The sequence below is a fragment of the Thamnophis sirtalis genome, unplaced genomic scaffold, assembly GCF_051295495.1.
Source record: "Thamnophis sirtalis isolate CommonGarterSnake01/CBP01778 unplaced genomic scaffold, rThaSir2_p1.2 scaffold_1, whole genome shotgun sequence".
Taxonomy (NCBI): Eukaryota; Metazoa; Chordata; class Lepidosauria; order Squamata; family Natricidae; genus Thamnophis; species Thamnophis sirtalis.
Genome location: NW_028261381.1, coordinates 167,762,858 through 167,778,669, shown reverse-complemented (window position 1 = coordinate 167,778,669; position 15,812 = coordinate 167,762,858). Strand labels below are relative to the sequence as shown.

Below are 15,812 nucleotides of genomic sequence, written 5' to 3'. Positions count from 1 at the left end.
TGTCACATTTTTGTTTTGAAATTTGTGTTATCCCCTTCCAATGGCTGCTTTCGAAATGACTCCCTATGACCAAAAACATCACTTTTCATCCCCATAAGCATCAAAGATCCAAGAGTTTAATAAAATGCAGGCATTACAAAGCAAATAAGCGACTGATCTCTTCATTATTTGCTAAAGTTCTAAAAAATAAGCTACATACTTTTTAAAAACTAACAATCTTAAATCTGCAACACACTTTTGGAAATAAGGGCCGGTGGATGGAGGTGGACACACATCCCATGGCGGTGCAAGGTGTACTTTTGTTTTGATGAGATGTACATTATTTCAAATTAAGAGAGTTGGAAGGAACATTATAGGTCATCTAGTCCAAACCCCCCATCAAACAGGAGACCCTACACCATTTCTGACAAATGGCAGTCCAGTCTCTTCTTGAAAGTCTCCAGTGATGAAGCTCCCACAACTTCTGAAGGCAAATTCTGTGCAATTGGTTGATTGTTCTCACTGTCAGAAAGTTCCTCCTTACTTCCAGGTTGAATCTCTCCTTGTTCAGCTTCCATCCATTATTCCTTGTCTGAACTTTGGATGCCTTGGAAAATTTTGGGAAAAAATTTCAACGGAAGAACAGAGATCTAGAAAGGGGGTGAGATTAAACCTCTCGAGAAGGAGGACCTGTTTCCTGACCCGGGAAGGAGAAGTTGGGGTAGAGATTTTCCCCGCAGAGCAGAATTCTTTGTCTCTCCCAAGTCAGCTTCTCCACGCGGGATGGATGGTGGAATGGAATAAGCCACCGCCGTTTCCAGGACTCGCTTTCCCATCAAACGTTGCGGCGCCTGCGCCTGCGCAGTGACCCTCTCCATTCCGCCGCGCAGCGACCTCCCGGTCCTTACGGAGGCCGAGCCAAGATGGCCGCCGTCGGGGCGTCAGGCGGCTCGACGGAGACGGCGGGCAACGGGGGCGGAGCGCAGGCTTCCTCCGCCGTCGCCGCCGCCGCCGTTGCTACCACGACGGCTCCGGCCTCTTCCTCCACCCCTTCGTCGTCCTCCGTAGCCGGGGGAGCAGCGGCGGCGGCGGCGGCATCAGCCGCCTCGTCGGTAGCAGGACCGCCCCAGCCCGCGGTGGGAGGGAGCGCCGGGCCCGGAGGCTCGGGGGCGGCGGTCTCCGGCGGGCCTGAGGCCACGGCAGGAGGAGGCGGAGGCTCCGCCGGTTCCTCGTCGTCGGCGTCCTCCGTGTCCGGGGCCGGCGGCGCTCCGGTGTCTTCGGGGGCGTCGGAGTCGTGGTACGTGGCGCTGCTGGGCTTGGCCGAGCACTTCCGCACCTCTAGCCCGCCCAAGGTGCGGCTCTGCGTCCACTGCCTCCAGGCCGTGCTGCCCCGCAAGCCCCCCGCTCGGGTCGAAGCCCGCACCCACCTCCAGCTCGGCTCCGTCCTCTACCACCACACGCGCAACGGAGAGCAGGCCCGCGGGCACCTCGAGAAAGCGGTGCGTCCCGGGGAGGGGGGGACGTGGAAGGGATGCGGGGGTGACCGGCAGAGCCCCCTCAGATTGCCCCAGGGAGGGAGGGAAGGAAGGAAGGAAGAGGACAGCCAGGCTTGTGGACACGTGTGACTTGGATGTTTGGCCCCAATCGGGGGAAAAACATAGGACATCCTTGGCTTACGACCACAGTGGACCCCCTCCCCCCAAAAACTTCGGTTGCTACTGTTTTCCCGAAAATAAGCCCTCCCCGGATAATAAGCCCAAATGGGCTTTTGAGTGCATGCGCTAAAATAAGCCCTCCCCGAAAATATTGCAACTCATCAGCAGCCATGAGGTGACCACCTGCACCTCAAAAATAATAAGACCTCCCCGAAAATAAGGCCAAGCGCTTATTTCGGGGGGCCAAAAGAAAATAAGACCCCGTCTTATTTTGGGGAAAACACGGTAATTGAGACATTTGTTATGTGATGTATTTGTGTATTTTGCCTTTTAAGAACCTTTCTTGCCCCATTTGTTAAGTGAACCACTTCAGTTGTTCATTTCGTAAAGGGGGTTGTGAAGTGAACCCTTTGACTTTGCTGGTCAGAGAGCCCCCAAAGGATCCCCGGGACACTGCAAGGGTCATAAATATGAGTCAGTGGCCAAGCATCTGAATTTTGATCACGTGACCATGAAGATGCTTTAATGGTCGTATGTGTGGAGAACGGTCACAAAGTCACAGAAGCACATCAGTGCTGTTATAACTGTAACTTCAACAGTCACTAAACAAACTCTTGTAAGTCGAGGACTTCCTGCATTTGTATACCCAGGTAGGACACACCAATTCCTTGTGTGTCCAATCACTCTTAGCCAATAAAGAATTCTATAATCCTCTATTCTATAGACACACTTGTGCAATTTCCTGACAGTGAGAACAATAAGTCCGTGGAATGACTTGCCTTTAGAAGTTGTGCGTGCTCCATCACTGGAGGTTTTTAAGAAGAGACTGAACAGCCACTCGTCTTAAATGATACAGGGTCTCCTGCATGAGCAGGGGGTTGGACTAGAACACCTCCAAAGTCCCTTCTAATTATGAAGGCCACTCTTAGAGTCGAAACTGCTGCTGTCCAGATGTGCTGGGCCTTCTCAGTGGTAGCCCCACAGTCTGCAGTAGTTTCTTCTGAAGCTCATCGGGTGCCCATTATAGCATTTCTTATCCTCTTCATCTGGGTCTTCCCGCCTGCAGGTGAAGATATCATGTCTTGATTCTGTTTTTCTTTTCATCCCTGCCCCTGACTTTAAAAATATTTCTTTTCTCATTAGATTTTTATCTTGCCTTTTGATCGGGAGTACAAGGTTGTATATTTAGCACTTCATTCTCCTTGTCCATAGAAGGACAAATCTGTTACGGTTGTAGATGTTACTTCTAAACTCTTCCTGTTGTTGCGTTTTAGAGGCTGTTAAGAGGCTTTGAGAATTCAAGTAACGAAAGTGACATATTTTAATTGGGAGTGATGTTGATTGTAAACCAGCACATCTGGAAGACGTCAGGTTGGGCAAGACAGTTCATAGGCTTTTTGTGTTTGCTGCTTTTGCACATAAACTTGCCAAAAAGCCTAAGGAAGTTTGTACATTTCCTCTCTATTGTGTCACATATTGCAACATTGTTATAAACAAATGAGTTTGAGGTACATGCTTTTTTTGTTTTGGTTTTCTCTACATGTATAACTGGATAGATTTTTAAGACAGTTGTACAATAAACAAAAAGCAGTGTATAGCTAAAATACATTATTCCTAGGTAGTTGCAAAGGAGGCAGGAGCTACTCCAAAAAGTCTGGTGGAGGAGAATGCACAGCTCTTAAATTCTGACATTTGAAAATAAGATAAGAATGAAAAGAAAACAAATAAGTAGGAACACAAGAACTTTGTTTATGCAGGTAGTCCTTGACTTAGAACAGTTCATTTAGTGACCGTTCAAAGTTACAACGGCATTGAAAAAAGTGACTGGTGACCATTTTTCACACAACCTTTGTAGCATCCCCATGGTCATGTGATTCAAATTCAAAGCCTTGGCAACTGACCCTTATGACCGTTGCTGTGTCCCAAGATCATGTGATCGCCTTTTGCGACCTTTTGACAAGGAAAATCAATGGGGAAACCATGATCCCTTAACCATGTTGCCAACTTATCAACTGCAGTGACTCACTTAATAACTATAGCAAGAAAGGTGGTAAAATGGGGCAAAACTCACTTAACAAATGTCTCGCTTAACAGTCTCTCAGTTGTTTCCCATCAATCAAGAGGAAGAGAGAAAATAAGGAGGAAACCCAGATGAATAGAAATGTGTTGGCCTGCAAGCTGATTTCCCATTCATAGTGTACACTGATTAGCAATGATCTTTCTGAGTCAAGCCTGTCCATCTAACTTGGGAGATTCCAGAATTTGAATATTAGGGCTCCTGCTGAGCTTATAGCCCCTTAAACAGATACAACATTTAAGAGTGAACTTCAGGAGGTAGAGGAAAAATGAAAAGTGACTATTTCAAGTAATAAAAGAATAAGCATTTCAAGAGGATGGGTAAAGTCTAGATAAGCAAGAATTGGTCTTTTCTAAGTTTTGAGACTGCAGGAAGATTCAGTTTGGCAGGAAGGGAAAGGACAGTGTAGCACTGACACTTCACTGTGTCTTGATTGGACATAAACTATCGTAAAAATTATTTGTTCATTTGCATTTCAGGAATGGATCATTAATTGTTCCCTTTAGAGATTGCTATAAATTCCACCGGGGATGGGGAATTTCAGGAATTGCTAATTTTTCTCTCTCTCCTTTTTACAGTGGCTGATATCACAACAAGTATCCTTTTTTCTGATCTCATGAAAACTGGAATTCTCAATTAAACTTCTGTAGGTTGCTTTGAGGGACACACTGGCTCAGTGGCTAAGACGCTGAGCTTGTCGATCAGAGAGATCAGCAGTTTGGCGGTTTGAATCCCTAGCACCACGTAATGGAGTGAGCTCCTGTTACTTGTCCCAGCTTCTGCCACTCTAGCAGTTCAAAAGCACTTAAAAATGCAAGTAGAAAAATAGGAATCACCTTTGGTGGGTAGGTAACAGCGTTCCGTGTGCCTTCGGTGTTGAGTCATGTTGGCCACATGACCACAGAGACGTCTTTGGACAGCGCTGACTCTTCGGCTTTGAAACAGAGATGAGCACCGCCACCTTTACCTTAAGTTGTTTTGAAAATTAACACCAACTTGACCTGATTTCCCGCCACTCATGCAAGTGGGGATGCGCACACGTATGTTCGCCCATCACTTCCACAGCCTGGTTCCCAAGGGCTTAAGGACTGGTTGTGGTCTGAAGCCCAGGCATTGGTGACCTCTGATTTAAAAATATTAGGGCCTAACTTTGCTGAAATTATTCAAGTAGGGCGGAAAGATTGTGGTCAGTTAAATACATTACAGTCAGGAGCACTGAGAAGTTATAGAGAGTATCATTTCAGGGTTCCACCACAAAACCGCGGTAGACGAAAGCGCGGTAGACGAAAGCGCGAATGTGACGTCATCACAGCGCGACGAAAAAGATCGAAAAATGTACAAATAAAGCGAAAACCTTACCCTAACCCCCCCCAAACCTAACCCTAAACCTAACCCTTAACCTAACCCTAAACCTAACGAAAAACCTAACGCTAACCCTTAACCTAACGCTAAACGTAATGCTAACGCTCTAAACCTAACCCTAACCCTAACCCTTACCTTTATGTGAATCGGCTTGCTGTAATTTAATTTTTATTTCAATTTTTCGATCTTTTTCATCGCGCTGTGATGACGTCACATACGTGCTTTCGTCGACCGCGCTTTTGTGGAATGCGGTTTTGACGGGTCACATCGTTTCAGTACTTGGCATATCCTACATTAAACACAGCATTGGATCTTTTCCAACTAAAATGTCTATTGCTTTAACTTTTAACAGAATGTGTTATTAGCTTAACTTGGGCACTACCAGATTCCGCAGTTTGAAGATGTCAAATTTGAAGCTGCCAGCCTCCTGTCTGAGTTGTACTGTCAAGAGGTAAGAAGAGCATCTTTCCTATGCAGTTCTTTAAATGCTAATATTTAATGGGTTTGATACACAAAATATATATAAGACTTTCTTCCATACAAAATAGAAAAGAGTTAAGATACTTTATCGAAGTTTGTTACCTGAGTTATTTGCATGTCAGTAGCACTTCCATTAAAAGGAACTGAGCTTTGATTATGTTTTATTATTTTGATGTATATGATGATGATAGCAATGGCAATTTATATACCACCCTATAATGCTTTTACGGCACTCTGGGTGGTTTACAGAGTCAGCATATTGTGTCCCCCCCCCAACAATCTGAGTCCTCAGCTTACTGACCTCGGAAGGATGGAAAGCTGAGTCAATCTTGAGCCCATCAGAATCAAACTCCTGACTGTGGGCAGAGTTAGCCTGCAATACTGTATTCTAACTCTTAAAAAGTAGGGTTAGTATCTTGGTGCCTCTTTTGGGAAGCTTCTAAAGGTTAGGTGTTCAGAAGCAGATGTAACTTTTGGTGAGTGCAGAATCTCTCTTGAGTTTCCAGTCATCATCTATTCTGACTGTCCTTCTCTAGAAAGGTAAAACAATCTGCCCAGTGGGTCTGTCTGGAATGCATTTAACTGTAGATACCATGGATGGAATCCCTTTGCTGGCTTTGCTCCTGATCTTTGGACCTCTTCACACAGCTTTTACACAAATATACTTGCTAAAATGTGTTTTTCGAAAAAGTGATGTGTCATTTCTGCAAAATTGTGCACGCTCCAATTAATAGAATGGTACTCCATTTGCTTTACGAGGCGTGACTTTTTCCAATTGATTTTGTGTTTGGGTCCTCCTCCTCCTCCTCCTCCTCCATCTCTGTGTGATAATTTGATTTTTATTGTCCATACTTTTCAGAATTCTGTTGACACAGCAAAGCCACTGCTGCGTAAAGCCATCCAGATTTCACAACAGACGCCTTACTGGCACTGTCGCCTTCTTTTTCAGCTTGCGGTAAGCTAAGTTTCACTCTTCTCAAATGGTTTAAATTATAGCTAGCCCTCGTTTAACAAAATTACTTGGGACTGGAATTTCCATCCCTAAGTGAAGTGGTTATTAGATGAAACATCGTGCGATTCCACTATTTAGCGCCAGCAGTTAATGGTAGTCCTGGTTGCAGTCTTTAGGTGAGGACCTCACACTTGTGCCTTGCTGTGTTAGCCTCTGCTTCAACTCTCCTCGCCCACTTATCTCTCCCCATCACTGCTTTTTTGGCCACCCTGCTGTCCATTCTCTCTCTCTCTCCCTGCCCCCCCCCTCTCTCTCACACATGCACACACCTTGTTCTCCACTGCCCCCAGCTAAACCTTCATTACCTTCTTCTTCCCGTGGGTGATGAGATGCACCCTGCCAAGGGAACCACTGGTACATGCTGTGGCTGTAAATGTGGATAGATTTGACAGGCATCCAAATTTTGATGATAGGACCGTTGTAGATGCTGCAGTGGCTGTAACTTTGAGGACTGGGTGTAACTACCATTTGTTCAGTACTGTTGTGACTTCGAATGGTCGCTGAACAAATGGTTGTTAAGCGAGGACTACTTTTATGAAAAACAGTGTAGAGTTTGGGGGGATTCTACAGTACTTGCATCCAAGAGGGAAACACATAAGAGAGATTCTGTGCGTTAAAAGCTGCAGGATTGAAGTTATCACTGAGACAGAGTGTCCTTGCAGAAGAGACAAAATAACCCTGAGTATATCTGCTCTTTGAACAGCAGGAGATAAAGCAAGCAGAACTGTCCTCAGCTGTGTAAATTACTATTATTATTATTATTGCTTTTATTTCTGTAGCATTCCTCCTTCCGGGGGAGCCCAAAGTTGTTTATAATAAACTAATAAAGCCTTCAAGAAAGGCGCAAGAAATCCAGCACTGTTTAAAAATAAGAAATATAAAAAGTGAAACAAGATGAGTGCCAGGGGTATGAATAGAATGGAGGCAAAAAATCAGTATAAGAGAATTTAAAGGAGAGTTTTCTCCCGAAGTAGCTATTCCACAAATACCTAGCCCATTAGACAATCAGAGAAGCACAGTGCGCCAGGAGAAGACTCTATGGCAAGGGGAGGGTTTTCCAGTTGTCTCCACAATTGATAGGGCTTTAGGTTAGGACAGATAGAAGAAAAAGTACGCCGCGCTAGGAGGAGACTCTATGGTGGGGGAACTGAACTTCTGGTCAGCTCCAGAATTGAACAGGGGGCTTCTGGTTAGGACTTTTGTGGCTCCCGGTGTTTTGTTTTCTGTGGGAAACGGATCCAAATGGCTCTTTGAGTGTTTAAGTTTGCCGATCTCTGTCTTAGAGCCATGATGGTGAGCCATTTTCTGAGCTGTTTTGGGGGCATTTTTCGGGCTGAAAATGGCTGGGAAAATGGCAAAAAACAGGCTGTTTTCTGGGTGTTTTCCAGGCCTTTTTCTGGGCTTTTTTGAGGTGTTTTTCGGCCCGTAAAATGGCCTGAGAAATGCCCCCAAAACAGGCATGCGCGTGCTGGCCAGCTGGTTTTCGGGTTTCCGGTGTTCTGGCAAGTGTGAAGACCAGCTGGCCAGTGCTGGAAACCCGAAGACCAGCTGGCCGGTGCGCACATGGGCACTGACCACCTGGTCTTCAGGTTTCTGGTGCTCGGGCACATGTACATGCACACACATGCACACAGGTTCTAGTTTAGGGTGCCTTGGAGGTTTGCAGAAGCTTAAAAAATTTCGAGCTTGGAAAGCCTTGTTTGAAAATGTATTTATTTGAATCCCATCTTCATTGTTTTTACAAATAAAGGCAGTGAACATATCCAATACACTTTCCTTTTCCTATTTTCCCCACAAGAACAGTCCTATGGAATGTCCCAAAGGTGCTTTTTGAAAACAAAGGCAGCTGGATTTTTCTTTGTTTTTTCCTTGAAGACATTTCTCTCCTCATCCAGGAAGCTTCTTCATTTCTTGGATGAGAAGCAAAACGTCTCCAAGGAAAAACAAAGGAAGTCCAGTTGCTTTTTGAAAAAGGCCCCTTGGGGACAACCATGGCCTGGATGACTGAGAATCGCCATAGACAATCCTATGGGGTGGTCAGTTGGATTGAGAGAAAGTGACTAGGCCAAGGTCACGCAGCTGGCTTTGAATGCCTGGTCTCCTAGTTCCTAACCCGGTGCCTTAAATCAGTAGCTCAACTGATTCTCAAAATCAAAATCGATGGCTGTCTGAACGATTTCAAGCTTGTGTTTCTCTGTGTATTCTTCATTAGCAACTTCATACGCTTGAAAAAGATTTGGTCTCCGCCTGTGACCTTTTGGGAGTTGGAGCAGAATATGCCCGTGTGGTAGGATCAGAATATACAAGGTGGGTGGCTTTTTGATTCACCGGGAGAAAGTGAACAGACCGAGTTATGAAATATGTTCCGTACTCTTTTGCAGATTGCAGTATTTTAAAAGGATTTTATTGAAGTCTGGCTGAACGTAAAATACAAATGAAAGTAAAGACAATAGGGAAATTGGGAAAAGAAAAAGATGGGGAAAGGATATGAAGGAAAGGGAAAAGAAAAAAAAAAGCAGTGACTTCCAGCTTTTTTGGTGCAGCAATTACAAAGTAAAGTTACAGTCCCAATTTTTTACTTTCATGTAATCAGAAACTTAGCCATTTCTATAATAACAACAAACTTACCATGAAAAGTTACTGTTTCATTTTTTTCTGAAATATTTTTGGATGCAGTTTTAGGGTTAGGGTGAGAATACATTGTATTCCTGGAAGATCTCTACAGTGTTGGGATCTTAATAACTTTCCTTTCTTTTTCAGAGCACTGTTTCTACTAAGCAAAGGCATGGTAAGTTTTCTGGGGCTTAGACAAAATAATATTTTACATATCCATTACGTTAAAATCTGCAGTCTTGCTTTGTTTTCCTTATTCAGCTATAGAAGCAATGAATAATAAATGGATTTTGGTCTTGTAGAGCAGGGTTTCTCAAACTTGACAACTTCAAGCTGTGTGGCCTTCAACTCCCAGAATCCTCTAGTTGGTTTGCTGGCTGGGGAATTCTGGGAGTTGAAATCGACATATTTTAAAGTTGCTGAGGTTGAGAAACACTGGTCTAGACTATTGATAGACGTCTGTTGAAATGAGCAGTAGCATTTTGTTAACCCACACATCATTTCAAGTGTGTGACGACCCCACCTATGTTTTAATATCCGGTGTAAAGAAACTGTAATGACCATTTCTCACACTGGCAACTGTTGCAGCATCTCCATGGTCAGGTGATCAAAATTCAGGTGCTTGGCAACTGATTCACGTTTATGACGGTTGCAGTGTCCCGGGGTCCTGTGATCAACTTTTATGACCTTCTGATAAGCAAAGTCAGCGGGGAAGCCAGATTCACTTAACAAGTATGTGGCAAGAAAGGTGGTACATTGGGGCAAAACTCATTTAACAACATTCTCGCTTAGCAGCAGAAAGTTTGGGCTCAGCTGTGGTCATAGATCGAGGATTACCGTACTGCTTTTTTGTTTTTGTTTTCTTTCTTTATTTGAGGAGATCAATCCAAGTCGAAGGAAGCCTGAACCTGGAAAAAAGGCGCTTATTAAGCGTTCCGGAACTGACGCCATTTCTCCTTCCTTCCTTCTGCATAGCTGCTCCTCATGGAGAGGAAACTGCAGGAGGTGCATCCGCTGCTGACACTTTGTGGGCAGATCGTTGAGAACTGGCAGGGGAATCCCATCCAGAAAGAGTCGTTGCGGGTCTTCTTCTTGGTACTGCAGGTGACGCATTACCTGGACGCTGGTCAGGTGAGTTTGAAGCAGTTCAAGTGATCTTCTATGACAAGGGTCGGCAACCTTAAAGAGCCACAAAGGTCCTAACTGGAAGCCCCCTGGTCAATTCTGAAACCAACCGGAAGCCCGGCTCCCCCATAGAGTCTCCTCCTAGCGTGGCGTCCTTTTTCCTCCACCTGTCCTAACCGAAAGCCCTATCAATTGTGGAGCCAACTGGCAAGAGGGAGCCGCAGCAGAAGGATGAAAGAGCCACATGCGGCTCCAGAGCCTAAGGCTGCTGACCTCTGTTCTATGACAAAATGTTGTTGCTCGCAACATAAGATCAGGTGCTCCATCACGACTTAACAGCCTCTCCTTTACGGTCCTAAGTTGGCAATGGGTGTAAAGTGGATCCCCCGTGCAATCGATCCAAGTTGAGGATCTTTTTTGTGGTGGTTGTAACGTGACCCCTGTGGTCATGAAGGAAATGAATCACAACCACTATCGGGCCTGGAAGTCTGGTTGTCACTTATTGTAATTGTAAATTGTGGCACCAGTGTGACTGGACCATTTTTTTAAATTTTTGACCTTTTTCACGGCAGTCACTAAGCAAATGAAAGGTTTGGTTGTTAAGCGGACCCATTATTCCCAGTGGGGAAACCAGCAAATTTGCAAATCGGTGTCATGCAACCACAGGATGCTGAAACCGATCATAAAGGTAAGCAGGTTGCCAAGCACTCAAAATGCGATCAGCTGGTTGCTACGGGGACACCTTTTACGAGGGCTGGAGATACTTAATAGCACTTAGACTAAGTAATCGCATTTAGACTTATATGCTGCTTCATAGTGCTTTTACAGCCCTCTCTAAGCAGTTTACAGAGTCATTCTACTGCCCCCAACAATCTGGGTCCTCATTTTATCCACCTCAGAAGGATGGAAGGCTGAGTCAACCTCGGGCCGGTGAGATCTGAACTGCCGAACTACAGCTAACAGTCAGTTGAAGTAGCCTGCAGTACTGCACTCTAACCTAATGCCGTCACCTTGGCTCTTTTAAGGGCCATAAAGCACCTGTTATGAGGTCATCGTAACTTCATCATAAAATGACAAGTCATAAGTCAAGGACCACCCTAGAATAGAATGGCAGAGCAAATATATGAAGGAACAATGTGTGGAAGGAGATTAAAAAAAAGAATGTAAGCTTGACAGGAACCTTCAGGGATTTTTAATGTTCCATCTTTAGAGAGATGAACTAAGAGGCAGACAAGAGCCATCGAGATAATGGGTGGTTGGCCTTGGACGTTGGGTGCCTTTGATTTGGGTCTCATGTTTGTTTTTGACTTTGTTGAGGCAGCTTCTCCTTTCCTCAGGTGAAGAGTGTCAAGCCATGTCTAAAGCAGCTGCAGCAGTGCATCCAAACCATCTCAACCCTTCACGATGATGAGATCCTGCCCAGCAACCCTGCAGACCTCTTCCACTGGCTGCCCAAGGAGCACATGTGTGTGCTAGTTTACCTGGTGAGATGCTGCACCTGACCTTATCAAAATAAGTTGCACAAACTTGGCTTCAGTGATCCTTCCAGCAGGGGCTTTCTAGGGTCAGGAGCCCAGGAAGTAGTTGCTTGCACCTAAAGAAGGAGCTCTCTTATCTCTCCTTTAACATCATCATGGCAATATCCTTTTGGGTTGAATGGATGAGTTGGTGGCATTACTGTTGCCCAGGAGACACCCACTTGGGGGGGGGGGCTCATTCATGTCCCCAGCAGGAGTTGGAGCAAAGGACGGGAACTCACCCTGCCCCAAAGCAGCACTCGGGTCTCAAACACCAGGCTTGCTAGCTTTCAATCCAGCATCCTAACCACATGAGCCACAGTGCTCCTCTAGTATCCCAATTTATAATTGCAGTAGCTAGCAGGGTGGGGATGCATTACTGGCTTTCCTTTAAATTGCCTCTGGGTGATTTTTGTTTTTGTTTACAATACATTCCAAAGAACTGATGTCTTGTTTAATTACCAACATTTATAGGCAGCAGGTGGTAAGAAAGACCTGGCTTTGGAAAACCACCATTCATGTTAATAGACAATACTGAGCTGAATGGGCTCAGAAGATGGCAAGGTTTCCTGACAGCATCATAGCTCATTGATGGAGTCCTTTCTTTGCTTGCAGAAATGTCCCAGTTTTAGTCCCTGGACTTTCAGCTAGAAGAATGTCTCATAACAGAGGGTTTTTTTTCCTTCTGGAGACCTTGGGGAGTTGTTACAATCGGGTATTGTCAGCATTGTCTTGATTTGGAGGTGCCCAACTGTTGTAACTTTAAGGTGGACTTGTGGCAAATCCCAGAATTCCCCAGCCAGCCAGTATTCTGGGAGTTGAAGTTCGTAAGTCTTAAAAGTCTTGTCAAGATTGGACATCCCTGGGCTAGATTGTCTAATGGTCTAAAACTTTTAGGTGTCAGGAATTCTGAAATAGTGGTTTTGGAAACAGCTTTCGGACTTTAGCATGAAACCGAAAGGAATGAAAATGCAACCACGGGATTTGATGAGTAGAACCGTTTTTAACTACAGAAACATTCTGTGCTATGGTTTACTCTACTTGCATTTCATGCTTGTATCTGTACTAGAGAAAGTTGGAAGGGTTTTTTTTGTCCTTTTCTCTCTGCACCACCTAATTTTGTGTTTTTCCTGCTTTCTCTTTTCTTTTTCTTTTTAAACCATTTGAATCAGGGGTGTCCAATCTTGGCAACTTTAAGCCTGGCGGACTTCAACTCCCAGAATCCCCCAACCAGCAAAGCTGGAAGTTAAAGTGCGCCAGGCTTAAAGTTGCGATGGTTGGACACCCCTGATTTAAACCATCTCCTCCTCATAGAGTTTTATTTTGTTTTCTTAACAAAAAGCACCTTGCAATATTAGAAACTAAAGGCATAGGCTCTCCGTGGTTTTTTGTACATTCATTGCATCATTGGTGGGAAGGCTTTCGCAATGGGGACAATTTGGCAGTGCCGCGTGGCCCGTTGTGAGGAAGATGAATGCGCCTGTTTTAATTGCACAGGTGGCATGTCAGCATGGGCGTCCACAGGGTTGCTAACTGCGATGCTTTCTCATTTAGAACTGTGCCCCGTCTTTGTTTTTTTCATGTAAAACGAGTCATGTTAATTCGCGGCAGGGAGAACATTGAAGCAATTTGTTTCAGGATTGCAAAATGATCTGCCAAGCAAATGCGGCATGGTTTGTTTTCTTTTTTCTTTTGCCAGGTGACTGTGATGCATTCGATGCAAGCTGGATATTTGGAGAAGGCCCAGAAATACACCGACAAAGCCTTGATGCAGCTAGAGAAACTCAAAAGTGAGCAGAGTAAACTTCTTTGGTGTGTGTCTTCACACAGATTCGGTTCTTGAATGCCCAACTTGCATGCTCCATTTCTCTCTGTTCTCCCTTTTACATTTACTGTTGCCTTTTCGGGGCACCCAGTGTCCTTTTTCAGGACCAGTGATTGGTCCCCTCCTAAGCACCAGAAAAACCTGTTCTTGGTTTTGGCTCATTCAGGGTTGCATACTCAGCCAGGATCTTTTCTGAACTTAAGGAAAGGAACCAATATCACTTTGCATTTCAATTTAGCACTGCCAGAAAGAATTGTCTGATTCTTACGGTGGGAATTTTTTTGGCACACTTCTTTTCTCCTCCGCACTGAGGGAAGAGTAGAATAAAGGGTGTTTTTGCCAGCCTGATGCTGCATGTCTCCCCAAGATTTTTGAGCGCCTGTTTTTATAACCCAAAATATTACTCCCTGCTTCAGAAAAGCAATTAACGGTAGACCGCAATGGAGCTGGCCCATTATGGACGTAAGTCACAACAGTCATGAAGTGGGTCATCACATTCACCGATCTGATTTTGCAAGCCTTTTTTGTGGTGCTTCTTAAGCAAACACCAGAAGTAAAAAGCTGGTTTTGGGTTAAAGAAACAGTCATAAATTGTGCTCACGCAACCACGGAACATTGCAGGTGGCCACACATTTAGGCCAGTAGCCGAATATCCAAAATTGGTCACACAATTTGTGTGTTTGGTTGTGGTGGGAGAAATTGGGTGTCAAAACTTCAGAACCAAGTTGCAACTACCTTTTGGGGATGGGGAGGTGGAGGCGGGGGGGGGGGTTCCATCCAGTGGTGGGTTTCAAAAATTGTTCAAACCTACTCTGTGGGTGTGGCCTCCTTTGTGGGAGTGACTTGCCGCCCATGTGACCGGATATGAAGATGTCGACGACACTTGTCAGAACCACCTTAAATTACCTCACACACAGCACTGGCGTGCATAAGAATATGATGTAAACTTGTTTTTTAAGAGGCATCTTTGGTTTGCGTTAAAACAACTTCAACACACGCAATGTTCTGATTGCACCACAAACGCAGTAGTCATCCTTACCTTTCACAGAGGCACTGAGTTTTATAAATAGGAGCATGATAGTGTAGAATAATCATATCCAAGGACCAGTGGTGGGTTTCAAAAAACTTTGGAACCTCTTCTGTAGGTGTGGCCTGCTTTCCGGGTCCACTGGTGGAACCTCTTCTAACCGGTTCGGTGAATTTGACGAACCGGTTCTACCGAATAGGTGCGAACTGGTAGGAACCCACCTCTGGTTCCATCATAACTTTGAACACTCGCTAGGCAACCGTTCTTAAGTCAAGGACGTTCAGCATGGCCATTCCACCAAATGAAGAGCTCTTCCCTTTCTCCTTTTTCTTTTCCCTAAACTGCATCATTTCTTTCCTTGCAGTGCTTGATTGCAGCCCTATCTTATCATCTTTCCAAGTCATCTTGTTGGAACATATCATCATGTGCCGGCTAGTGACAGGGCACAAAGCTACAGCCCTGCAAGAGGTAAAGACCTGCATTGCTTTAGAGCAGTGGTGGGATCATTTACCTTCCCTACTACTGTTTCGCAAATGTGAACACGCGCGTTCGCTTCGCTCGTGCACGACACCTTCTGCACATGCACATAAGGTCGCGCATTACATTGGAGTGGGTGGGCAGAGGCTCCCGCTGCAGCCGCTACCAGTTCGGCCGAACCGGAGAGAACTAGCTGAATACTGAATACCACAGTTGGCCTCCTGAGGGTGCCGTCAGCCAGACAGTGTCGGCTAGTGGGGGGAGCCTCCTCTGTGGGAGCGCCTTCCCTCTTTGCATAGTCCCTGACCTCCGGTCCTTCCGACGCGCCCTAAAAAGTTGGCTTTTCCAGCAAGCCGGCTTGGCTTGAACAAAATAAAATAAATGATTAATTTAATTGTTAATTTTAATCTAATTTTTAAAATTTTTATTGTTAACATTAATTGGGTTTCTTTTTGGATACTTTATTTAATTTCCTTTTTAACTTTTGTAATATGTGGTTTTTTTTAATGTTGTACGCCGCCCTGAGTCCTTTGGGAGAAGGGCGTCATATAAATCCAATAAACAAACAAACAAACAATACTACCACTGCTTTAGGGGCAGGGTTTCTCAGCCTTGGCCATTTTAAGTCTTGTGGACTTCAACTCCCAGCATTCCCCAGCCAGC

The 15,812-nt window shown here is 44.9% G+C and overlaps 1 protein-coding gene across 1 annotated transcript in view; it reads left to right on the top strand.

Annotated features, from left to right (window-relative positions):
• Positions 1-887: 887 nt before the first annotated feature.
• Positions 888-15,812, top strand: part of MAU2 (MAU2 sister chromatid cohesion factor) — a 38,024-nt gene continuing 23,099 nt past the window's right edge. Inside the window, exons 1-10 of the mRNA XM_087703187.1 lie at positions 888-1,478; positions 4,290-4,307; positions 5,459-5,524; positions 6,413-6,508; positions 8,778-8,872; positions 9,326-9,353; positions 10,154-10,309; positions 11,641-11,787; positions 13,520-13,610; positions 15,037-15,140. Coding sequence (XP_087559313.1) covers positions 903-1,478; positions 4,290-4,307; positions 5,459-5,524; positions 6,413-6,508; positions 8,778-8,872; positions 9,326-9,353; positions 10,154-10,309; positions 11,641-11,787; positions 13,520-13,610; positions 15,037-15,140 — 1,377 coding nt within the window. The 5' untranslated portion in view covers positions 888-902. The remainder of the gene's footprint in view (positions 1,479-4,289; positions 4,308-5,458; positions 5,525-6,412; positions 6,509-8,777; positions 8,873-9,325; positions 9,354-10,153; positions 10,310-11,640; positions 11,788-13,519; positions 13,611-15,036; positions 15,141-15,812) is intronic.